The sequence below is a fragment of the Hemicordylus capensis genome, chromosome 1 (genome assembly GCF_027244095.1).
Source record: "Hemicordylus capensis ecotype Gifberg chromosome 1, rHemCap1.1.pri, whole genome shotgun sequence".
Taxonomy (NCBI): Eukaryota; Metazoa; Chordata; class Lepidosauria; order Squamata; family Cordylidae; genus Hemicordylus; species Hemicordylus capensis.
The window spans coordinates 210,816,332-210,842,197 of NC_069657.1; the positions used below are offsets into that span (position 1 = coordinate 210,816,332).

At 44.2% G+C, this 25,866-nt stretch overlaps 1 protein-coding gene across 3 annotated transcripts in view; it reads left to right on the top strand.

Moving 5' to 3' along the window:
• The window catches only part of ANKAR (ankyrin and armadillo repeat containing), a 70,358-nt gene that overhangs the window by 32,188 nt on the left and 12,304 nt on the right, over positions 1-25,866 (top strand). For 2 of the 3 annotated variants that reach the window (XM_053272991.1, XM_053272981.1), the window contains exons 14-21: positions 158-326; positions 6,664-6,905; positions 11,027-11,180; positions 11,271-11,432; positions 13,943-14,049; positions 15,507-15,629; positions 17,330-17,488; positions 23,655-23,772. In XM_053272991.1, the coding sequence (XP_053128966.1) occupies positions 158-326; positions 6,664-6,905; positions 11,027-11,180; positions 11,271-11,432; positions 13,943-14,049; positions 15,507-15,629; positions 17,330-17,488; positions 23,655-23,772 (1,234 nt within the window). The remainder of the gene's footprint in view (positions 1-157; positions 327-6,663; positions 6,906-11,026; positions 11,181-11,270; positions 11,433-13,942; positions 14,050-15,506; positions 15,630-17,329; positions 17,489-23,654; positions 23,773-25,866) is intronic. The other variant, XM_053272995.1, reaches the window with a different exon arrangement.

The window sequence follows — 25,866 nt, forward strand, 5'->3', positions numbered from 1 at the left end:
GCCCTTCCTCCATGGCAAGCACAGCATGTCTTTCAGCATACACAAGTGCACTAGTCTGGATGTCAGCCAGTATATCTGCGCTGGCCAACTGTTTGGCACTTAATCAACCTTGCTCCTTTCTTCAGTCTTATAATAAATCTATATTTCCCTTCTACAGGGTGCAATTCCTGCTCTTGTCAGCCTGCTGCGGTATGATATAGAGGGTCTGCTAGTGAATGTAATAAATTGCATCCGAGTATTGTGCATTAACAACCAGGAGAATCAACTGAAAGTGAAAGAAAGTATGGGCATTCAACCACTTGTTAATTTCCTAAATGCAGACTCAGGTAAAAAAGCAACAACCAGCCAAATTTGTAACGTGGTGTTCTATTGTCTGTGGTGTTCTGTTAACTGGTTTCTCTTGGCTTTTAATCAAGTTATAATTATACATGATGATTAGTACAGATATTTTGCTTCTTTTCAGGAGATTCATTTTGCATGATAGACTGATGCGAGTTACGTGGCTACATATTATACTACCCTGCACTTGCACTGAATATTTAGCTCCATACAGGACTATTTCACAGAATTTAGGTACATTAAAGACCAAGTTGCCCTTTACTATTTTTCTCATTTGATACGTGTAAATATAAGTTATTAAACACAAACATGTATGCATATATACAGACAGAGGCATAGAACGCTAACAAAACTATCACAAACATGCTATTGCTGATGATATAACATAAATAAATAAAATAAAATAAAAATAGGCCTGAGCTCTGAAAGAGACCGTGGTTAACAGGATGTGCAGCATTATGGCTCCATAATGCTGCGCCCTGGAGCTCCTGTGGATTTCTAAGGCAGCCCTGACGCTGTTCAGAAACAGCAGTTGCACAAGTAGCATTTCCACAGGTTTCCCCTTTGTCACAAACAGGGGTTCTGCTCTGCAGCCACTGCTTCTGAACAGTGTTGGAGTTGCCTCGGAAGTTCGTACAAGCCCTGGAGCTCAGAGCTATGGAGCTGTACGACTGCATATCATGTTAGCCACTGTTCAGTTTGCCAAATTTCCAGTGTGGTTAACTGCCAAAACAATTTATTTCTGGAGCAAAATTATAATACTTTTACTGGCAGTGCAGTTCCAATATAGGTAGATGAAATTTATTATGTATCTATTATTTATTTATTTATTTATATTTATTTATTCAATTTATATACCGCCCTTCCAAAATGGCTCAGGGTGGTTTACAACAACAGAATAAAAACAATTAAAACCAGTTAATGATTAAAACCAGAACTATAAAAACAGAATAAAACCAATTAAACATGCAAACAGCTAAAAACCCTGTAAAAACAGGGCAACTATTTAAAACAATTTAAAACAGTTTACAGTGGTTAAAAAAACCCTGGAAGGCTAGGTCCAACAGATCAGGTTTAAGGGCTCTCCCGAAAGATAGTAATGAACTCAAATTACGGTTTTCTGCCGGGAGTGCATTCCACAGCCCAGGAGCAGCTAAAAAGAAGGCCTGCCTCTGAGTCGCCACCAAACGAACTGGTGGTAACAAATTTAACATTTGTGTTGCCATTTTGAAGGGAAATTGAGATAAGATTAGAATTTAGTCAGTCTCCATTTTAAAATTGTCTTTAAAAGAATGACAACTTTAAAATGACAGACATTAAATTGATGCTTTATATCTATGCATCAGAGGCTGACACACATACTTAATCCTAGCATTTCCATGAGAAATACCTATAAATAACCTGCTTCAAAGTGGCCAATGTTTGTTAAGGCTAGCAGACAGGAGGGTGTGAGAAAGTCTACTTCATTGATTCTCCCGCTTCTGTGGAATGCAGAGAAGGCAGGCACTGCCTCCTTACTTAGGAGAGTGAGGATGCTGTGTTATCCACAGACCAGTTTTGGAATGGACTATCTAAGGTTGTGAGCAGCTAAAATCCAGCAGATGCTGGAGTGCCATACTTTGGGGTCATGGTACCCCCAAAGGGTGTATCTTTGGCAAATCACTTGGTGAAACTGAGTCCACCCATTTTAGCTAAACTTCATGCAGGTATCTGGAATGGAAATAGATGAAAATATTGAGTGATTTGCTGATTGTTGAGGCTGTGTTGCTTAACTAACATTAATTTAGCATGCTGTGCATGATTATATTAACAATTTTGTTGCAGGGATGTTTTATTTATTTATTTATTTATTTATTTATTTATTTATTTATTTTTACATTTCTATACCGCCTTTCATTAAAAGAAAACCCCAAGGCGGTTTACAACAATTAAAACATACAATAAAAAGCAATAAAAACATCAAGCAATAAAAACACCAAGCTAAAAACTTATAAAACAAGCATAAAAACAAGGCAACTGATAAAAACACACAGAAGCAGCAGTAAAAACGATTATGTAAAAGCCTGGGTAAAAAGTCAAGTCTTTAAAAGCTTTCTAAAAGCCGTGATGGAGTCTGAGGAATGAATGGCCACTAGGAGAGCATTCCAGAGTCTAGGAGCAGCAACAGAGAAGGCCCTGTCCCGAGTGCACGACAGCCGGGCCTCCCTCATTGTCGGCACCCGGAGCAGGGCCCCCTCAGATGCTCTTGTCAAGTGAGCAGCAACCCTTGGGAGCAGGCGGTCCCTCAAATACCCCGGGCCCAAACCGTTTAGGGCTTTAAAGGTCAAAACCAGCACTTTGAATTGGACCTGGACATGAACCGGCAGCCAGTGCAACTCTTTCAAAATGGGGGTGATATGTTCCCAACGGGCAGCTCCGGATAAAACCCTCGCTGCCGTGTTTTGCACTAGCTGCAGTTTCCGGATATTCTTCAAGGGCAGCCCCACGTAGAGCGCGTTACAGTAATCCAGCCGCGACGTGACTAAGGCGTGGGTAACCGTGGCCAGATCTGCCTTCTCGAGAAAGGGACGCAGCTGGCGCACCAGCCGAAGCCGTGCAAAGGCACCCCTGGCCACCGCCTCTACCTGAGCTTCCAAAAGCAGAGCCGGGTCCAGTAGTACCCCCAAGCTGCGTACTTGCTCCTTCAAGGGGAGTGCAACCCCATCCAGAACCAGTAAAATCTCCTCATCCCGATTGGCTCTCCTACTGACCAACAGTACCTCTGTCTTATCCGGATTCAATTTCACTTTGTTAGCCCACATCCAACCCATCACGGCCTCCAGCCCCCGATTCAGGACATCCACCGCCTCCCTAGGATCAGGGGACAAGGAGAGATAGAGCTGAGTGTCATCTGCATATTGCTGACAACTCAGTCCAACTCTCCGGATGACCTCTCCCAGCGGCTTCGTGTAGATGTTAAACAGCATGGGGGACAAGACCGATCCCTGCGGGACCCCACAGGCCAACGGCCACGGGGCCGAGCAGTAGTCCCCCAGCACCACCTTCTGGACCCTCCCCCCAAGAAAGAACCGGAACCACTGCAACGCAGTGCCTCCGATTCCCATACTCGAGAGGCGGCCCAGAAGGATACCATGGTCAATGGTATCGAACGCCACCGAGAGGTCCAGCAGAACCAACAGGGACACACTCCCCCTGTCTAGTTCTCGGCATTGGTCATCTACTAGAGTGACCAAGGCAGTCTCAGTCCCATACCCGGGGCGGAAGCCAGATTGAAAAGGGTCCAGATAATCCGTATCATCCAAGACCCTCTGCAGCTGGGACGCCACCACACGCTCCATCACCTTGCCCAAAAAGGGAAGGTTAGACACAGGTCTATAATTATCCAGATTGGAGGGATCAAGGGAGGGCTTTTTAAATAGTGGTCTTACCACCGCCTGCTTGAGGCATGATGGCATCCTGCCCTCCCTTAATGAAGCATTAACGATCACCTCCAGCCATCTGCCTGTCCCCTCCCTGGCAGCTTTTATTAGACATGAGGGCAAGGGTCAAGAGCGCACGAAGTCGCCTGCACACTGCCCAGGATCTTGTCCACATCCTCAGGCCGCACCAACTGAAAAGAATCCAACACAATGGGACCAGATGGTACCAGAGGCACGTCTGCCGGAACTGCCAAAACTCTGGAGTCCAGGTCAGCATGGATGCAAGCGACTTTATCTGCAAAGCGACAGGCAAACCGATCACAAAGAGCTGTAGATGACTCCTCCCCCATTGTCTGGGGGGATGTGTGGAACAAGGTTTTTACCACACGAAACAGCTCTGTTTGTCTGCACTGAGCAGACACAGTGGAGGCGGAGAAAAAGCATTTCTTCACCGCCCCCACCGCCACAGAGTAGTCCCTAAAATGGGCTCTAGCCTGTGTTCGGTCGGATTCATGACGACTCTTCCTCCAGCGTCGTTCCAGCCGTCGCCCGAGTTGCTTCATCGCCCTAAGCTCCGAGGAAAAGCAAGGAGCAGAACGTTGAATAATTACTTCTTGGCTGATGGATCTCTCAATTTGGCTGGTCTAATTTATCATCACTGACTTGTTGAATAAGGTTTTGGTTGTTAGATTATGCTACTGAGACAGTGTTCATTTAAAGATCTAAATTATTGCAGAGGGATTAATGTACTGCAGAGAAACTAATATACAGCCGATGGATAAATTTACTGTTGATGAACTAATCTAGCGATGTTGAAGTAATCAGCCTATAATCTGATGAACACATGCATTAACTGATTAATTATTCTATATTGTTAATCTACATTGCTGATGAACAACTCTCTATTGCAAATTTATATTTATTCTAGTCTTGTGATGGATTGATTAACTGTTGAAATAGGATATAGCAGATGCATCAATTGTAGGTTATAGATTTATGATGGTTGAATTAATCATTGGACTTGACAGAGGAATAATTTCTCTAAATGATTCTGATTATTTGATGATGTGGTAGTAATAAATACATTAGATTAATGACCAATTCAACTAAATATTGAAAAAATAGGGAAGGGGAGTTCATGAAGGAAAAGAAAAATCATGTTAAAATAATAGCAGATATGATTAGAAAGTCTTTCTAATATGCTGTCTACAATTTGATAATGCATGTGCAGTTGGAATAGAAACGGTATTTTCAGTTATCTGTGGGTAACAGGTAAACTAAAGGATATTTTAATTAAAATTAGAAGCTGCATGTGAGGCTAAGCTAAGATGATAACCAGGAACGTAAAAGTCAACTGCAGAGGACACTACAAACATAAAGAAGAACACAGAGATAAAACCCATGCCAAAAAAATCTTAAAGCACACAACTGTAAAAACTTCAAAACAATGCAGAGATTGTATGTGTAAAAGAACAGAGATTATGTGTGTAAAAAACTTTGTTTTATATTAAAGGCTGGAATTACAATTCACAGACATGATACAATAATACACAAGTCTCAAATACAATAGGTAACAATAAGATTAGAAATTCCATTTAGAATAGGATGAACCAAATAAATATTGAAAAATTAGGGATTTCCAATCCCTCTACAGATATAATGTTTTTGAGCAAGATAACAAGCTTATAAAGTTCTGGTATGAGTATTTTCAAGTAAATATTACAGGTATTGAGAAGAGAGATTCAATTAAGAATTTTAACACAACGTGAAGAATTACTGGGAGAAATATGAGTTAAAAGGGTAACTTTTACAATTACAAAAGATGATTGCAAATCTGGAAACCAATGGAGACTCTTAGAAACTGTTGTAGTAATGAGAATGAGAAAGGGCATGTCAGATTAGGATTTGGAGGGAAATGTATAGTTCAGTTTCACACTTAGCTGTGCTCCTCTTTAAGAAAAGGTAAGCATAAATTAAGTTTTCAATAGTATATTACACCTGCAAGACTAACTTAAGATCTACGGACCCAGACATTAATGTGTTGGAGATGTCATAATGATCATGCAGATGTTTTTACACATTGTGCACTTGATTTGGGAGTGTTCAAATATTCTAGAATAAAATAGTGGTGGTTATATCTCAAATAATGGGTCAGAGATTAAAATCTGAACCCCTAACCTCCATGTTGCATTTCTTTTAAGATGATAATCAAGGGTCTAGGCAGTTATTAATGCAATATAAAACTTGTATGGATTCCAGTATTGGAAATTAGTTTCTACTGCTACAATTATCCCGGAAACTGATGAAACAGATTATCTGTATGCTCATGCCACTCACTTCTTCTCTGGAAAACAAATTTTGCAGGTATAAAGACCTGTATAACCAGAGGTAAGAGTGGATCAAAAGGATGTGTAAACCAAATGGGGTGAAGATGATGCCTCTCTCAAAATACTTTCAACTTGCTTAAAACTCAGCCTTGATTGTGAACCAGTATCCAGCCTTCCTGGTCTTAGAGCATGAACCAACTGAGCCAGGATCTATCCATGTCTGGGTCTAATATACCCATAATGACAACCAGCTTTGTGTAGTGGTTAGAGTGCTGAACTAGGACGGGGGAGACCTGAGTTCAAATCCCCATTCAGCCATGATACTCGCTGAGTGACTCTTGGCCAGTCACTTCTCTCTCAGCGTAAACCTACTTCACAGGGTTGTTGCGAGGAGAAACTTAAGCATGTAGTACACCACTCTGGGCTCCTTGGAGGAAGAGCGGGATATAAAAATGTTAATAAAATAATAACAATAACAACAATAATAATAATAACAACAACCACTGCTGCTGCTGCTACTACTAATGATATAATAATAATGTAGTTTGCACTTATTTTAATACTTTGTCTGCCTAAAGATGTACTACTGGCAGTGGCTTCAGCGGCGATTGCAGAACTTGCTCGTGGAAATTTGAAGATGCAGAATGCCATTGCTGAGGCACAAGTGATTGCTCCTCTAGTTGAGCTTCTCCGGGTAAGGAAAATCAGTGTCCAAGTGAAAGGAGCAATGGCAATTGAGGCACTCTGCGAAAAGAACACATACATCCAGATGAAATTTCTAGCCAAGTCCGCGACAAAGTTCCTTTTAAAACTTCTGAAGGCAAGTTTTACATCTCTTCTCTGTAATATTTTATGTGTGTTTAGCAATCGCATAGGGTAGTACTTGGCATAACTGTAGAATGTTCATAGCTTGATCCTAAGTGTGTTTACTCATGCTTAGTAAGTATTATTTCTTGTTTACACAGTCAGACAGGTGTTATTGACTGGTTTGTTTTATCCAGACATCGAGTCCTTCCCAAGGACCTGGGATGGCTGAATTTTATCATCAATACTGTTGGTTATTATAGATATCGTCACAAAATATAGGCTGTTCCCAGTAAAGCTGCTTTTTGTAATTGGCTGATAGTGATTTCTCTGGCCCCTATGGTGTTGAGGTGCTCTTCAAGGTCTTTGGAACTGCACCTAGGGCGCCAATTACCACTGGGATTATTTTGGTATTTTTCTGCCACAGCCTTTCAATTTCAATGTGTAGATCTTTGTATTTGGTGGTTTTTTCTATTTCTTTTTCTTCTATTCTGCTATCCCCTGCTATTGCTATGTCGATTATTTTGACTTGTTTTTCTTTCTTCTCGACTACAGTGATATCTGGTGTATTGTGTGGCAGATGTTTGTCTGTTTGTAGTCAGAAGTCCCATAATATTTTTACATCTTCATTTTCTTCAACTTTTTCAATTTGATGGTCCCACCAATTTTTGGCTACAGGTAGCTTGTATTTTTTGCAGATGTTCCAGTGTATCATCCCTGCTACCTTGTCATGCCTTTGTTTGTAGTCAGTCTGTGCGATCTTTTCACAACAGCTGATTAGGTGGTCCACTGTTTCATCTGCTTCTTTACAAAGGCGGCACTTGCTGTTTGTTGTTGACTTTTCTACTTTTGCTCTTATTGCATTTGTTCTTAGTGCCTGTTCTTGCGCAGCCAGTATTAAACCCTCTGTTTCTTTCTTCAAGTTGCCATTCTTAAGCCATTGCCAGGTCTTGGTGATGTCTGATTTTCCACTTATATTGTGCAAATATTGACCATGCAGGGGCTTATTTCTCCATTTTTCTGCTTGGTTCTTGACTTGTTCTTTCTTGTAGGCCTGCTTTGTTTCATTGGTGTTGAATAGTTTCGCGTTATTGACCATTTGAAGTGCATCTTCTTCACTGTCCTTGATATATTCTTCAAGGCCTCTTTTCTCCTCCTCTACTGTTTGATGGACTTGTAGCATTCCTCTTCCACCGGAGCTGTGGGGGTGCATCACTGCGGGGGTGCATCACTATCTACATCACTGCGGGGGTGCAGAGCATGATTGATGGTCATGATTTTCCTGGTCTTACAATTCAGAGTCTCTAGCTCTGCCTGGGTCCAGTCTATTATTCCTGCAGTGTATCTGATAACAGGTATAGCCCAGGTGTTTATGGCTTGTATGGTGTTCCCGCCATTGAGTTTGGACTTGAGGATTTTTCTAACTCTCCTGATGTATTCACTTCCAATTTTTCTTTTAACTTCAGTGTGTGCAACGTTATCAGCCTGGAGAATGCCCAAGTATTTGTAAGGTTCTTTCTCTTCCAGGTTCTTGATCTTGCTTCCATTGGGCAGTTCTATTCCTTCTGTTTTTGTTATTTTTCCTCCGTTCATTATTAATGCAGCACACTTGTCTAGTCCAAACTCCATTGCTATATCGCTACTGAATATACGGACAGTGTTTAGCAGTGATTCGATTTCTGACTGGGACTTTCCATACAACTTCAGATCATCCATGTACAGCAGATGGTTGATTTTACTGGATGTTTTAGATGTTTGGTATCCGAGGCCTGTTTTGTTTAGTATTTGTGAAAGTGGGGTCATGGCGATTACAAACAACAGAGGGGATAGTGAGTCCCCTTGGAAAATGCCTCTTCTAATGCTAACCTGTCCAAGTGTCTCGCCATTGATTGTTAACTGTGTACTCCACATGCTCATTGCTTTTTTTATATAAATATCTGAATGTTTTTGCTAACACCAGTTGTTTCTAAACATTTTAGTATCCATGTGTGAGGCAATGAATCAAAGGCTTTCTTGAAGTCAATCCATGCAACACTTAGATTTGTTTTTCTTCTCTTGCAGTTTTCTAAAATCATTTTGTCAATCAGCAGCTGGTCTTTTGTGCCTCTGGTGTTCGGGCAATTTCCTTTCTGTTCAACTGGAAGCTGTTTGTTAGTTAATAAGTGTTGCATGACTTCATCTGCTATTATTCCAGTTAATAATTTGAACATGGTTGGCAGGCAGGTGATCGGTCTATAATTACTTGGAACTGCACCTTTTACTGGGTCTTTCATTATGAGATGAGTTTTCCCAGTTGTTAGCCATTGTTCAACATCACCGCCTTGCAAAATGTGATTGAACTGTTTTGATAGTTGTTTATGAAGACTTGTTAGGTGTTTAAGCCAAAAGCCATGCAGTTCATCGTCGCCTGGTGCAGTCCAATTCTTAATTTTCTTTGCTCTTTCACTTATTAATTCTGGTGTTATTATTAGATCTTGCATTTGTTGGTTACATTTTTGACCTCTTTCATCCAGCCTGCTTTTTTATTATAATCTATTGGATTGTCCCATAATTTCCCCCAGAATTGCACTGTTTCTTCTTTATTTGGTGTTTCTAGGTTTCTTGCAGTTTCTCCTTCTATACTTTGGTAGAAACGTCTCTGATTCGACTGGAATTGGAGATTCTGCCTGTGTTGTTTAATTCTGGCTTCATATCTGCTAATCTTCTTTGACACTGCTGTTATTTGCTGCTTTATTATTTCCAGGACTTCTCTAATTTTCCTTGAATCTAGGTGGTATTTTTGGATCAGATACTGTTTGGTGTTTTCATTCTTCAGCTTCTTGTCTTTCATATCTTTCAATTTACTAGCATCTGATCTAAGCCTGGAGATTTTATTTTCTAATCTAATCTTCCATTTAGGTGATGTACTGCTTTCTTTTTTGACAGGTCCACTGATCTTATATCCGAGCTCTTGTGTTGTTATTGTTGCTGCACTGTACATTAGTTGGTTTGTTTCTTGCAAATTATTGGTTGTTATTTCTGCAAGTGCAGCATTGACATCTTTTAATGCCTGAGCAAGTTGTTTTTTGGCAACTGTTTTTAGAGCTGGAAGTCGAACCCTGGTGGTTGTTTGGTTCATGTGCTCAGTTATTTTTTGCTTTAGTTCTTGTTGCTTTTCTGTTAAATGGCATTTGGGTTTTTGAGGTGAAGGCAAAGGGGAGGTTGCCTGGTTTTGATTTTGAAACAGTTCAGCAACAATGGCTTCCTCTATTTCCGACACCTCCTCCACCTGTGCCTGAGCAACTTCTTCAGTTGGTGGTAATTCTTCTTCCATATCTTGAGCCTGTGTTGCTCTTTCCAGTTTTTCCAGCTCAACTCCAGTGAATACTTTATTTCTTATTATGAATCTTCTCTGGTCTGCTAGCCTTTGTTCTGTTATTTCTGTATCTGGATGCTTCTCTTTCCAAATTTGGTACATTCTTTTTAAATAACCTCTTCTAGTTGGACTAGACTTGTAATAGCAGATTATTATTTCCTTGTTGGCATTTTGCGTATATTTTTTTCGGTTAAGCGACGTTTCTTCCAGTAACTTTGCTGTCTTCAGCCCTGGTTGCTCAACTGAAGATCCTGAGTCCTGTTACCCACTTGCCACCAGATGTCCAGGGACTATAGCACCTGGCGCGGTCCTTGTTGACCCGGGCGACGACCGATCCGGTATAGATTTATTAAAGTTACGTCTCACCATATTGTTGATGGGAGAGGCACTCTTTGTCTGGCTCCTCTGGTGAGACCTGTCCAGTATGGTTGGACCTCTGGCATAGCTCTCACCTTCCTCAGAGCACACAAGCCCCACAACCACGCCAAGGTAGTGCCTCTATTATTATTATTATTATTATTATTATTATTATTTAGATTTCTATACCACCCTTCCAAAAATGGCTCAGGGTGGGTTTACATAGAGAAATAATAAATAGATAAGATGGAACCCTGTCCCCAAAGGGCTCACAATCTAAAAAGAAACACAAGATACATGAAACTTATGCAAGTTCCATTGTCTCACTGAGCTCAATGGCACTTACTAATCGATCTGCTTAGGATTAAGCCTCAGGTTATTGTTCAGACAATAAAGCTAAACAAAGACTTTTATTCAATTTACAGGCGTTTCAATTGAAAGTTAAAGAACAAGGTGCCACAGCACTCTGGGCACTGGCAGGACAAACACTGAAGCAGCAAAAATACATGGCAGAACACATTGGATACAATCTGATTATAGATATGCTTTTGTCAACATCTGATAAAATGCAGTGTGTTGGTAAGTCGCCTTTTTTAATGGCTCTGCAGAAGCATCAGACAAGACACTGAAGGTTCTTAAATATACCTGTTACTTTAATTGTTTTGGAAGGAGGTGAAGCTGTCATCGCTCTTAGCAAGGACAGCCAAGTACATCAGAACCAAATATGCGAAGGGAACGGGATTGCCCCTTTGGTTCGGCTGTTAAGGAGCTCAAGGATAGCAGAGGGCACACTTCTCAGTATCATCAAAGCCTTGGGGACCATTTGTGTCGGTTTGTAGCTTCTTTTTTATTTATTTTATTTATTTATCAAATTTGTACACCACCCCAAACTTTCGTCTCTGGGTGGTTAACAATAGCATAAAACCAGTTAAAAACGTATACAAAAAACTTAAAAACAATTTAAAAATTTAAAAATAAACCAGAGATTAAAACCCCCCAATTATTATTATTATTTTAGGAAGGTGAGAAAGCTTGGGTGAAAAGATGGGTTTTCAGGTGTTTTTTCTAAATTGCCAGAGATAGAGAGGATCGTATCTCAGCAGGGAGCGCATTCCACAATTTCGGGGCAGTGACTGAGAAGGCCCCTCTTCAGTGTAGCCACCAAACGAGTTGGCGGTAACTGGAGACGGACCTCCTCAGGTGACCTCAATGGGCGGTGGGGCTCATAATGAAGAAGACGCTCTCTTAAATACCCAGGGCCTAAGCCGTTTAGGGCTTTATAATTTATTACTAGCACTTTGTATTTTGTCCAGAAACCTATTGGCATCCAGTGTAGCTCCATCAGTAAAGGAGTAACATGGTCTCTCTGAGATGACCCAGAGACCAACCTGGCTGCCGCATTCTGAACTAACAGAAGTTTCTGGACTACGTACAAAGGCAGCCTTACATAGAGCACATTACAGAAGTCAGATGTTTCCTGTTGCCTTAAAGTTAAAAAGAGGTTTCGGAGTAAGAAAAATGTGACCACTTTGGAGAGAGAGGGGCTATTCACATGACCTACTAGGTGGCGGGTGGGGAGAGACTTACCAAACCTTGCCTTCCCCCCAGATGATCGTTGTTTTGTTGGTCCAACAAAACAAAACACCAAGCGCTTCGTGCTCCCACACTATCAGCCCTGCTCCTTGCAGCGCAGAGCAGGGCAGATTGAGCTGAGGCTGGGACTCATTGTCCTGGCCTCTGTGAAGCCCACAATGCAGGGTGCGACACACATACTAGAAGGGGAGATTCCCCCAAGAGACAGGTGCTCTAGATGCCCGTCTCTGTGTTCAGCCAGGCTGGAAGCAGCCCATACTTGCACACAAGCAAGTAGCTGGGGGTAAGGGACCACTCACTCCCTTAATCTCGGCTAACAGCTGGAGTAAATAGCGGGGCTATGCAGTGCTGCCCTGCCAGAATCGGGCCCGATCCTGGCAGTTCTCACAGGTAGCCTAACCTGGGCTGGGCGCCCTTAGCCTCAGTTAGGCTGTGTGTGAGAACAACCTCATTGGCTGACATCCTGACTACATTACTCAACAGAAGTCCATATTGAAATTAAGTAGACCTTTAGAGTAAGTCCTGCGTAGTACTATTGAACAATTTAGTCTAGATTCAGCCAGTATTGTTAACTATGTAATTTAGTAATACCAAAGTGGTCCACTTCCATGAACAACTTCCTACTTCACTGATTTGTCAAAATAGTCTGGATCCTAGAGCAGGCCTGCACAACTTGTAATCCATCTAGCTAAACATACCCCACTAGACCTTAGTGCAGCCCACTAGGGGCTTGAAAGACCCTTTAATAAAAACAGGAGGCTTATTTAAACCAACAGTTTATTTATAAATATATAAACACAGACATTTCAAATCAACAAAGAGAATAAAAAGAGCATCCCACATACAGAGGTCATTCACACAATCAAAAACTGTGTTCTACTCAAGTTTGGGAGCTGTGTGTGCTCCCAGTTTTCAGTTGTGTGGAAGCAAAGAAAGAGGAAAACCTGGGTAGAAATGATTGTGTGGAAGCAAGGTAGGAGGAAAACCTAGGTAGCTTTTCTTCCTACCTTGCTTCCACGCAATCACTTCTACCTAGGTTTTCCTCTTACCTTGCTTCCACACAACTGAAAATTGAGAGCACACACAGCTCCAAAACCTGGGTAGGGCACAGTTTTTTATTGTGAATCACCTCACATAGTATAAATGTTAACTCTAGTCAGCAACCAAACTTCCTGCTTAACATTTTCTTTATGCGTGCTCCAGTTTTAGGATTGCAGAAAAGAATTCCAACTTTGGAAAATGTCTAAGTTGACTGGATTCTCCCCCAAGATGTTAATAGCAAGCTGAGTTATTCATTGGCATTATGTCTGAAATCTTAGGCATCCATATGTATTTCTGTGAATGGTGACTGAGCCTGCTTTGATTATTTTGCCAAAGAGTTCCTGTGTTTAACACGTTGACCACCAAGACTTTGTTTGCACTTTGCACACCCCTTCAAATGTCCTAATAAGATAGGATCATGGGATCAAATGAGATTGTAGCCAGTTCCTTTCCAGCCTTCCTTCACCTGTACACATACCCACCAATTATGACAAAATACAGCAGCTGTGCAAATGTTTGAGCTGTATGTAGCTTCAACGCTATCACTAACTAATGGAAATAGCAGTTTGGAGTTTACACGTCTAACAGTAATCAACACACAACAATTGCACAGTTATGTGGTTTGCTTTTGCTGACATTACATTTCTGTTTTTGTTCATTTGTATGCCATATATGGGATTCTGTACCTGACATGTTGGACCTTACAGGTGAAGCTAACATAAGCAATCCAAATAGTCAAGAGAACGTAGTGGATGAAGGGGCCATCCCAATACTTGTTCATTTACTTAAAGCTCATCATTCTCTTCAAGTAAAGGTGGGTCTTAAGTGGTAGCCTTATGGACCTACCACTAAATATGGAGGTTAACTCCTTTAATCATTTTTGGGATAGCTTTCAGTAGTGCTTTGAAGTCAGCTCATAACATGTCTTTACACAGTGCAAATGAAGCTAACTGCTGGTAAATAGCCAAACAAATTTGGACATCTACACTTAATTGCTTAGAATTATATGGTGTTTACGATCTGGTACAAACCAAATCCACAGCATATGGAGATGGGATACTTAGATCCTGATAGAGATCTTCTCATAACAGTCTCCCATCTTGAAAACGAATGGTACAAACACTGGGTTAAAAAGCTGGGCTAGGCAGTGCTGCCCCGCCAGGATTGGGCCCGATCCCAGTAGTTATCATGCGCAGCCTAACCCAGGCTGGGCTTCCCTAGCTTGGGTTAGGGTGCACGTGAGAATAGCCTCTGCATTTTCTTGTGGTTTTCCTGGCTAGCCCTGGTCATTTCTCTGTTGCTCTGCATGTCTCTTGTCCACACTGACATCTTTCAGTATACTAGGAGAAAGAAAAGAAATCTTTCAGAACAAGCTTAGACCAACCTTCCCCCCCCCCCACTCTACAATGCCTGAGGATGATATGCTGAGCCACCTTGATCTTACTCCCCACCTGATGTTTCCTTCATTCTTCTGTCTACCTCTGTGGTATCCTCAAAAGCTAATCTCTCTGTGCTGTAGTTTATGGCAGAGGCAAGAACAGAACCAGCAGTGGTAGAATCCAGGCCCTGTACCAGCCCTGTAGCGCTCCAGGCACTAATTTTCCACAACTACCGGTCCCCCAGAGAGGGAGAGAAAGGGAAATACATCCTATCGGACAACCAGTACTGCCTGAAATGACAAGCTGAGAGCTCACTCAGGCTCTCAGGAGTCCGGGCCACGCCCCCTCATCACACACAAAGGGGGCATGGCCTGGGCTCCCGAGATCCCGGGCGAGCTTTCAGGTTGTCATTTCAGGCAGTGCTCACTGCCTGATAGGAGAGAGAAAGGGAAATACTTCCTATTTAATACTTCCTGGGAGGGAGGAGTTCGCTTGGGGCTCCTATGGAACCCTAGCCATGCCCCCATGCACATGACATCACGTGCATGCGGCATAACTAGAGGGGGCCGCCAAGCAGGGCTGGACCCAGGCCACCGTTCGGCTGGCACTGGCACCGCAACTGATGTTAGGGGTGCATTAGAAGCCTGGCCATCCTTATCCTCTTCATATTCCTCACCTGGTTAACCGTTTATCAAACTTTTGGTTTCTGGGGACTGGGGGTGGAAATGCAATATTATTAAGTGCCATTCTGTAAAAGCACTATAGCTCCCTTGAAGCCAGGAAAAGTTGTTTCCTGGAACCTTTTCCAGCCCTTTTGATGTACTGTATTAAATTAAGATCATGTTTTCTTTTTTAAAAAAATACACATTTTTCCATTCAATTGAATGTTTAGGTTGAGGTTGCAGTTTCTTTGGCTTGTATTGTTTTAAAGAACAGTAACCTGCAGAATATGTTACTAGAGAAGGAAGGTTTTTCTTATTCCGATGTCCTTGGGCTGCTTTATGCATCAGATAAGGTACTAGTTTTACTGGCTTACATAATAGTGTTGATTTCAGAGAATGCTCTAGATGTTCCTTTTTCTCCTATGGACATATACATGAGATTCGTGTGTACATACATGCATATCATGAGATCAGAGTACAAATTTACAACACAGCATAAGAACAGTCTACTGAGGCGTCCAGTGGGCAGTTTGCCAGTTTCTGTAAGCTGCCAGTTTCAGATGCTTGGGAGGAACAGTGCAGTGGTAAGAGACAGAGTCCCTGCTTTTATAGCAGAAGGTCCCAGCTTCATATCTCGAGGTAAGACTGGGAAAGCCGGAAAGCCTGGAAATCTATTGCCAGTCAGTGTAGACACAATACATAACTTGATGACTCAGTATAAGACAGCTTCAGATGTGGCAATTTCTTTAATTCAATGAGGCACTTTGGAACTCTGTCATGAGTTGGTCAGTGCAGACATGCCTTGACAAACACCCCCATGTGACACAGAAGTGCTCAGGGGCTCAAGAGCTACTTGTTGTCCACTTCTGTATGTAGCCAAGGCAATCAGATCCAAGGCAAATCAGACCCAAGATCCAATCAAATCCAAGGCAATTTGTACAATAAGAGGTATTTGCTTTTTTCTTGATACAAGTCTGTGTCCTCAGAAAAGTAACACATGGAAGAGCTCCACATTTGGTAAGTCTCTGTTGAGTCACACATTCATTTGTTCTTGAAAGACCCTCCTTCTTGACCCACTGTTTCTCAGTGGATGTAGCAATGTGCTCACAGACCAATCTCGTCTAAAAGGACTCCCTATTTTAGTGGAGGGGACAACTCCACATGTGCAAATGGTGATCCTTGCCAAAGTGAATAATTATTTGCTCTCACAGGTCTCTGCGGTTCTGCATTAGAGCAATAATCTGTAACACTACACAAAATTGATATAGAAATAACTCAGGCACTGTTTTTGTAAACACGTCACATATTTATCTTGCTTTGCCACTTAATGTTAGTAATGAATCACATTCACTCTGATTCATTCTTTTATCCCTTTGACTAGATCTATTTTCATTTGTGCTTTACATAATAATAATAATCTTGACCTTTGATTTCATGTGGTAATTAAAAAAAAAGTTCTCTTTGCCTTCTTTCTGTACATCCCCAACTTACAAATGAACCCATTTTGGAACACAATCCATTTGTAAGTTAGATGTTCATAACTCAGAACACATGTAGTTACCAGTGATTCCCAAACATTGTTTACTACAACTCCCAGAATCCCCTAGCAAAAGCCATTGCACCTGGGGATTCTGGGAGTTGTAGTCAACAACATCTGGGAATCCTTGTTAGAGGGAACGCTGGTAGTTAACAAGAGCAATGGCTTGTTTGTATGTGTGGGTTGGCATTTGTAAGTTTGGGGCTTCCTTCATATAACACGTTATGGAGATTTGTTTGTAAGTATGGGTGTTTGTAACTCAGGGAGTGCCTGTATGTATTAATGTGTATACAGATGGAGGATAACACATTGTGTATCTGACCATGTCAGTACTGCACCCATGAAAGCTTATGTCACAATAAATGTGGTGCCAATCAGTTCTTTGTTGTTCTTCCTACAAGAGATTAACAAAGCTACTCCTCTCAAATGATACATCAAATATGTTTAAAACAACAATGTAATGTCATGTTTAACTGTCAAGAGCATTTACATATTTCTCTAATTGTTTATCTTAAGGATATCTGTTTACGGGCAGGATATGCTATAGCCCTTTTTGCTTATAATAATCCAGTCCAGCAGCTCTTGATCCTGGAGACTGGACCAATATCATTGTCAGCATTTGAACCTTTTCTGCAATCCGAAGTAGAGACGGATAAAGCAATGGCTGCCTATCAGGTACAAAATTATGGAATTCACACAGAATGTATGTTTGCATAAGCATTGGTTAGTGAAAAGAAACAGCAGTTTCAGGCTAGATATGAGGCAGAAAGACACAGGCCGCATTCAAATGTAATGTGAAACCAGAGATTGCCGAACCTGTGGTTAATTTTTCTAACCATGAATTGCATCACAGATGTTCATCCAACCACAGCCTGGCAACCTGCGTTTCAGGGAAGGGGAGCCCCCTCCCTCTTCCTGGTCCGCCGAGGCCACATCCCAGCAAGTGCTCACATCGCCAGACTATGGGCAAGGTGTCAGGACGTCTCCAGGGCAGCAGCCATTGGCTACAATCTTCAAGGGGTGTGCTGAGTGCAATCATGCCTTTTGGGGATGGACTGCCTGCCCTCAGAAGGGAAAGGGCATTTAAATCCCTTTAAATGCCATGCAAGCCCTTCATCTGACAGCAATTGCACCGCCATCCTCATTAGAGCCCCTCAACAAAATTGCCTTGCACAAGCACAATTTTTGGTGGTGGTGGTGGGGATGCTGAGGGGCACAATTTTTCTGTTACTCTGGAAATGGAAGGGAACATGATGACTTCCTAGGAGAGAAAATGAATGTATGTACAGTATGTATGTGTGTGTATATACTGTATATATATATAATTTAACATATTTTTATATCACCCTGATCCTAGGAGGGGATATGAATATGAGGGAGGGCAAAGGATCCCGGGGTCTGGCCTTCTGCAACCAAGGATGCTCTTGTAATGGCTCATAGCAGCAAAGCACCATGGGTAAGGCCCTATCGATGTAATACCCCCCATTGAACTCGAAGCCTAACAAATCAAAGTCATCAGGGTGTACAGGCAGCAGGCGAAAGGCTGACTTGATGTCGCACTTCGCTAATAGGGCCCCAGGTCCGCATGCCCAGACCATTGCCACTGCTTCGTCAAAGGAAGTATACCAGACCGAGCAGAGCTCAGCTGGTATGCCATCACTGACTGAGCTGCCCTTGGGGTAAGATAGATGGTGAATGAGCCTGAATTCCCCTGGAGCCTTCTTGGGTACCACACCCAATGGGGATACCCTCAGATTTGGTAGCGGGAGCTGTATAAAAGGGCCTAATACCCTGCCCAGCACCACCTCTTTGGCGATTTTCCTAGCCACTATATGTTCCAAGCCCTCCACTGATTTTAAATTGCGAGCAGTACTATGGGTGCGTGTAAATTGACATGGTATTCGAAAGCCCTTCATGAAGCCAGCCTCTGTGTAACGTGCACATTCCCTGTCCGGGTAGTCGCGCAACAGTAGCCGTAGCACAGGAATCCTAATTGGGCTGGGGCCCTTTTCCCGCACCACCCCCATGGGCGATCGCGGGTCCTTTCCCACCCCCTGCGTGTTGGTAGCCTCCCCTTGCCCTGAACGTTTTTGTCCGCGGGCAATTGAGGCCTGGATGGCAGCCTCCACAGAAGCCGCAGTCATGCCTGTATTTGCATGGGGAACGTGTGCACTTCCCACTTCTATTAAACTCCCAGCAGACCAGGGGACTTTGAACCCCCTGGGCGCCTGCGGCAGAGGCCGCTGACACTGCTGGAGTCCTGGAAATCAAATGCCCACTGTCCGCGCATTCCCCGGCCAAAGGCCTGGCAGGAGTCATGATCTGGAGCCAGAGCTCCAGGTGCTGTTTTCCCCACGATATAGCTGTGTTATTAGAGGCACGCTCTTGAAAAGCCTGGTCGTAGCACTCCCAAGCATTGCCTGCAAAGTCCATGAAGGCTCGATGTATTATGTCAAAATACTTGATGAGAGCAGGGCCCTTCTCAGGATACTTCTGTGTGACTACCCCCATGTATACCGTGAACCCTGAAACCCAATTGGCACAATTATGCTCAGTGGGTTTCCTTTTAGTCTTCTCCTTGTCCTTCCCCTGTGCCCCATCCTTTTCTATTGGTTCGGGCTCTTTGAAAAGCAGCTGGAATATATCCATGCATTCGCCCTTCCAAATGCGTTCCTTGACTAATGGCAACAGGTGATTGCCAAGTGGTACCAGAACATCGCCTGCGTGACTACTGTTACATGCCTGAGAAACTGCCCCGCAGGGGGCAGCAGCAGCATCCTCTAGGGTTGCCTCATGACCCGACCCGCCTTGCCAGACTTGATTGCAGGTGGCATGCGGTGATGCCCAGTTCGTGGGGCCAGGTACCACCCATAAGGTGCACAGGGGGGGCTGTATGGCATGCCCCATGGCCAGACCCCTTGAGCTGACTTACCGGCGCCAGACCTGTCATCTCTGAGGTCCTCGCCACTGCTGCCCGGCACGTGCTCGGATTGAGGGGTCCCGGTTCTTTCTGGGCCACTGCCCGATGCGGGCTCTGGATGGGGGGTTCCAGCTCCTCCTGGGCTGGTTGCAATTGGCCCGACCGCCTTGAGTGCTACCAAACGTTCAGCGAAACCTTGCATTAGTTTTGCTTTCTTGGCTGCCCTGGATGTTCTATGATGGTGTGTCGGAGCCCCAGATGGGTCACCCTCAGCCCCATCCCCCAAGGGAGTTGCACGTTGCTTCTCTAGAGCCTGGAGGTGTGCGATAATCGCCCTGATAGCCCCCAGCTCAAGGTCCCCATTGTCATCAGATGAAGAATCGAATGGAATGTGCGGTCTCTTAATAGGCTGCACGGGCCTACCGCCCTTCTTAACTGAGGCCTTCTTTGGGCCCATGTTGCGGAAAATACCGCCCTGCACTCAGCTGCAGATGTTGGGTAGCCCTTTATTGTCGGGGTAGCCCCTTAGTGCTCCCAGGGTACCCCACCAGCCCCCTGGCTCAGGGCCAAGCCTATGCTCCATCCCAACACCCGTCCAACCCACTCCCACGGCACTCAGCGCTACCCCCCCCCAGGCGAGTCCTGCCCCATCACCCTCGACCGTCCTCCAAACCTCGGGCCAGGCTGACCCGGCCTGCTGTGTCCTAGCGGCACGTTGATCTCACGGAACTCGAAAGGTGGCTGGGGCACTAAGAGCCCCCCTTTGCAATTTTTAATTTAATTTAAAATATATATATTATTAGCCCACGGCGGCCCGCTGACTGGGTGTGCGCCTGTACAATCGACGGAGGAGAAGTGGGGTAGGGGGGTTGTCAAAAGCAGCTAAACGTCGCTACCCGGGCCTCCTAGTAGCTGGGTAGGGGGTGGGAATGCAGGTCTCCAGGCCTGCCCGGTCCAGGCCGGCGCCGGCAGTAAGGCCCGCTTGGCCAGAGCTTGAGGCGCCTGCCCGCTAAGCGGCCAGCTGGCAGATGCGGCCGCAGAAAGGCCTTCCCAGCCGGGCTTAAAAGCCCGCCTGCCCAGAGGCCTGGGGCTCCCGAGGCCCACTAGGCCTAGCCCCGGCCCCAGATGGCTGCGCCGCAGCAAGGGAGCCCACCGACCCAGAGGCCTGGGGCTCCCGAGGCCTGCTAGGCCTAACCGCGGCCCCGAATGGCCACGCCGCGGCAAGAGAGGCATGTGCGTTCACTGGGTGCCACACATAACATACACCCGGTGTCAGCAAGCGGCAGACAAAGGAGGGAAGCATGGACGGGTACAGGGCCCGGAGGCCCGGCCACTAGGGCTCTGGCGTGTCCCGCACTGCTCGGCAGCCCAAAGAGGCCCGGTCAGGCCTAGCTGCAGTGCGAAATGGCGCCACGACAAAGTGGGGGGCGACCAAGGTCTGGGCTCAGAAGCCCACCCTTGAGCTGGCCGACCGCCTGGCTGCCTCCTTCACTGCGGGGCTCAAAAGACCCCAGCCAATACAGCCCCCCCGGCGCAGCCCGCTCCCACCAGGCCTGGCCACGTGGAAAAGGCCGGCCTGGGAGCTTGCCGGCACACATCCGCTCTCTGTGCTTGGGAGAGACGGACTGAGCCGGCACAGGCGCGCCGCTGGCTTGCTCCACAAGGCCCCACCCAGGAGGGATGTTGGGGCCAATAAAAACAGGCTCCCAGCATCACGTGCTCCTCCTAGGTGGGTACTGGGGCCAATGAGCTGCACCGCCTAGAAAGGCAGCAAGCGTCTTGATTTTTGCCTCTGCCCTACTTTGTTCTGCTCCCTTTTCTACTGGCTTTGTGCCAGAGGAGGGAGGTGGAGGAGAACAGCAGGAGCCGGTGCTGCTGGGAATGGCCTGATGGGATTGGTTCCACTGGTGTTAGTTGATAATTTTGAAGTTGCATGGTCCTTGGAAGAAAAATGGCACAGCTATGGGTTTTCCCTGGGGCTTCTGATAGCATTGAGATATGACCACACTAAAGCTGCACTTTAGTGTGGCAAAGAATTCTGGATGCTGATGCCAAACTGAGCAAAGATTGGTCCCCACAAATGTCATCACAGGGAGACAACTTTATAACACCACACCATCTGAATACCTTTCTACACTCACAGTGCTCAAATATTGAAGGGCATTTGAAATGACACAGTTCAACATCCTGCCATCAGCATCACTTGAGGGCTGATTTAAAAAAAAAACACCCTTCACTGAGAGAGAGAGAGAGAGAGAGAGAGAGAGAGAGAGAGAGAGAGAGAGAGAGAGAGAGAGTGTGTGTGTGTGTGTGTGTGTGTGTATCTGGCTCTGGGGCAGCTGAATTAGTGGAGCATGTTCTATTGAACTGTGTTTTTAATATAATCATATCCATAATACTTCTATTGTTCCTTTTAAAAAGAATATGCCAGGATGCTGTGATACACTTTATGCCTGCTGCCTTCTTCTTTCTGACCAAAATCCTGAGATTACACATAGTGTAGCTAAATTTTGTGGAGTGACTTGTAAAACCTGGGAGGAGATAGCATCTAATGTTATGCAAGCTTAATTGATGAAGATTATTGTAATTATTGATTTGGTTCCCTAATTATATCAATGGTAGGAATATGATGAATTCCTGCCTTTCAAACTGTTTTAAATTTCTTTTTCTAGTCAATGACTATAGTAAAAGATTGATCAATTGATTGATTTATCTCACTCCAGATATTTGGACAGTCTCCCCTAGTATGTTAAAACAGTTGACAATATGGATTCCCGAGGCAATATGCATATTTTCCCCTTCATACAATGATGAACAACAGTCCCCAGCACCAGTCTCTAACAGGGCCTGGATAAGAAGAACTAGAACCAGACCCAGCAAAGTATAACACCTTGAATCCCTACCATCACAAAGCCAGCTCCTATAATATCTCTTTTGCCAAAGCAAGGCAAAACTGAAACCTAAGATATAATGTTCAAAACAGCCCAGTTCAAGGATATATAGTCTGTTGCTTCTAATAATTGCTCCTACAAGCAATCATATTGGAGTATACCAATATGAGCAAGGGTTGCGCAAACCCGGGGCTTGTGTACACGTATGCAGGAGGCTTTACAGACAGGGCTTCTACTCCGAATCCCCGCCAGAAGAGAGTGTGTGTATTCAAACTTACCCCGAAGTCCATTCGAGAACCTTGGAAGCACTCCACACACAAATCACATATTTTTAGATGGTGAGCCCTTTGGGGACAGGGATCCATCTTATTTATTTATTATTTCTCTGTGTAAACTGCCCTGACCCATTTTTGGAAGGGCGATATAGAAATCAAATCAATAAAGAATAAAGAATAATAAAGAAATCGGGTTTTGTCTTCTGAATTCTAGCTTATCTCAGTGTATTTCCGGGTTTTTAAAATGCTGGTTTTAAGCAAGTTTTTCTGAAAATCCAGAGCAAATAGGGAGAAGAACTTATGTAGAATCATTAACATGATAAGAGGGATACGGTCTTTAAGAATGCAGATATAGGCTTTAGAAATCTCTCTCTCTCTCTCTCCCACTCCCCACCACATCAGCTAGAAGGCATGCGATGTGAACCTGCACCAAAATAAAATCTGAGAGCAGAGGGGAGGGGCTGCTCCCCTCAATGCTGCGAGTGTAATTTGAAGTGGCTTTGCTCAACATTTACCCCACAGCATGAAGCCATGTGGGAATAACTCCCAGACGCTTTGTCTGCATCCTAACGCAACATTCGCATTTTTCTCTTGCATTCGTCTGATCCTCTAACCATAACCTACATTTCCATAAGGCCCAGTGCTGGAACAAAAATGATTAGACTACTATATTATTGAAAGGGGGAAATAAAGAGGAATGCAAATTATAAGAGACCTAATTAATGTATTGTATCAAAATGCACCCTTGATTTCAGATTGTTGTATTAGCCAGAATTATAGTTGATATGGACCAAGTCACTTTGTCTGCAAGAGGAGTTGCTGTTTTGGTTGACTTCCTATGTTCAGAACAGAAATCCACTCTAGCGTTAGTAGGTAAGAAACACTATAAAGAAATAAATGCTATTTCTTCAACACAACATGTTGATAATATTAAGATACTGAACAATCTTAATACCATATATATTATTGTAGTGGATTGTGGGTAGTGGAAATTTCCTTTCCTGACTCAGGCCAGGTTACTGGAAAATCTCCCTGACCAGTCTAAACCAGTTCTGCAGCACAAGGGAGGACTCTAGCGCTGAGTCATCCCTTTCCTCTGCTTGAGAAGCAGACTGGCTGGCTTAAAGATCTTTAACTTTCCAAAACCCAGAAAGAAAAAGAAAAAATTCTAGTAGGGTAAATCTTGCTGCTACCAAGCCACCTCTATAGAAAGTCTTTCCCAATGGGGTTTGGGGTGAGTATCAATCCTCGTTTCACTTTGCTTCCCCTTGCCTGTAGACAGGAATAAAACCTTTCTCCTGTGCATCTTCCTGTATGTGCAGTTAATTCTTGATTGTTAATTTGGCCAAGCTATCTTTGAGTTGTGTTCTGCACCAGATAAATCCCCTCCCCCCCCCCACTCAGCCGGGTTAATAACCAATCCGCTGAGGCTTGTAAAAAGAACAGAGAAAAAAAAGTTTATTCAATTACTACAGACTGGTTCTGCCTTTTATCTTTTTAGATACATTTAAAAACACTTGTTTAATACAAGAATAATTCAAAAGCACCCCGAATGATGCTGGGGTGGCATACTTTAAAATCTTAGTTACTTAGTTGCAAAGAACAGATATTTAGGAAAATGCAAAGCACACTCACCAAAGCAAAATAAATTCCTGATGTACAGTCTGACAAAATAAACTGTTCCCTATGTTGGGTTCCCAAAGCCAACAAAGTCCTGGCTTCCCCTTTCCTTGACTCACCAAACTCCTGATGAGAATCAAGCCTCCTTCAGATCTCTCACCCTGAGAGATTATCGTGCAGCTCTGCCATGAGGCATCCAACCTCAAGCTAGTCCACACTTTCTGCTCAGACTTACTTCCTTGTTCCCAGAATTCCCCCCGCAGCTATGTCCCACCACCTGTTGAACTAATTGGATGAGCCCTGGAGTTCACCAGCCTGTCAGTCAAGACAAGCTCACTTCCTGTTAACTCTTTAGAGAGAGGACTGGTCTCTACAATTGTGTTACTCTCTGGAACTGAGTATGCATTTGTTGTCTCAATATTTATCTATCTAATTTCTATACCACTTTTCATTAAAACTAATTGGGCCAGGCGCAGAACATCTGCACCTCTAGTTTGCCTCAGCCATTTTATCCCCCCGCCCACCCGTCCGCCACCAGTGCTTATTTTCGACCATCCACCCGCTGTCCCACCAGCTGCCTTGGCCTGCCACCTCTTCCTGCCCAACCATCGAGCCCGGCACCTCCCGCTGGGAGCCACCTTTTGGCCAGATCTGCCTTCTTGAGAAAGGGATGCAGCTGGCACACTATCCAAAGATGTGCAAAGGCACCTCTGGCCACCACCTCCACCTGAGCATCCAAAAGCAGAGCAGGGTCCAGCAATACTCCCAAGGTGCACACTTGCTCTTTCAAGGGGACTGCAACCCCATCCAGAACCAGTCAAATCCCTTAATCCTGATTGGCTCTCCTGTTGACCAACAGCATCTCCATCTTGTCTGGATTCAATCTCAGTTTATTAGCCCACATCCAGCCCATCATGGCTTCTAGCCCCAATTTCAGGCCATTCACTGCCTCCCTAGGATCAGGTGAAGAGGAGAGATAGAGGTGAATGTCATCTGCATATTGCTGCAAACTCAGTTCATGTCCCCAGATGACCCAGATGTTGAACAACATTGGGGACAAAGCTGAATCCTGCAGGACCCCAGAGGCCAATGGCCAAGGAGCCAAACAGCAGTCCCCCAGCACCACCTTCTGGACCCTTCCCCTGAGAAAGAATCAAAGCCACTCCAAAGCAGTGCCTCCAATCCCCATACTCGAGAAGCGGTGCAAAAGAATACCATGGTCAATGGTATCGAATGCCGCTATCAAGCTCCCAGTGTAGGTCCATCCACTAGGGCGACAAAGGCAGTTTCAGTCCCATAACCAGGACGGAAGGCAGATTGAAAGGGATCTGGATAATCCATGTCATC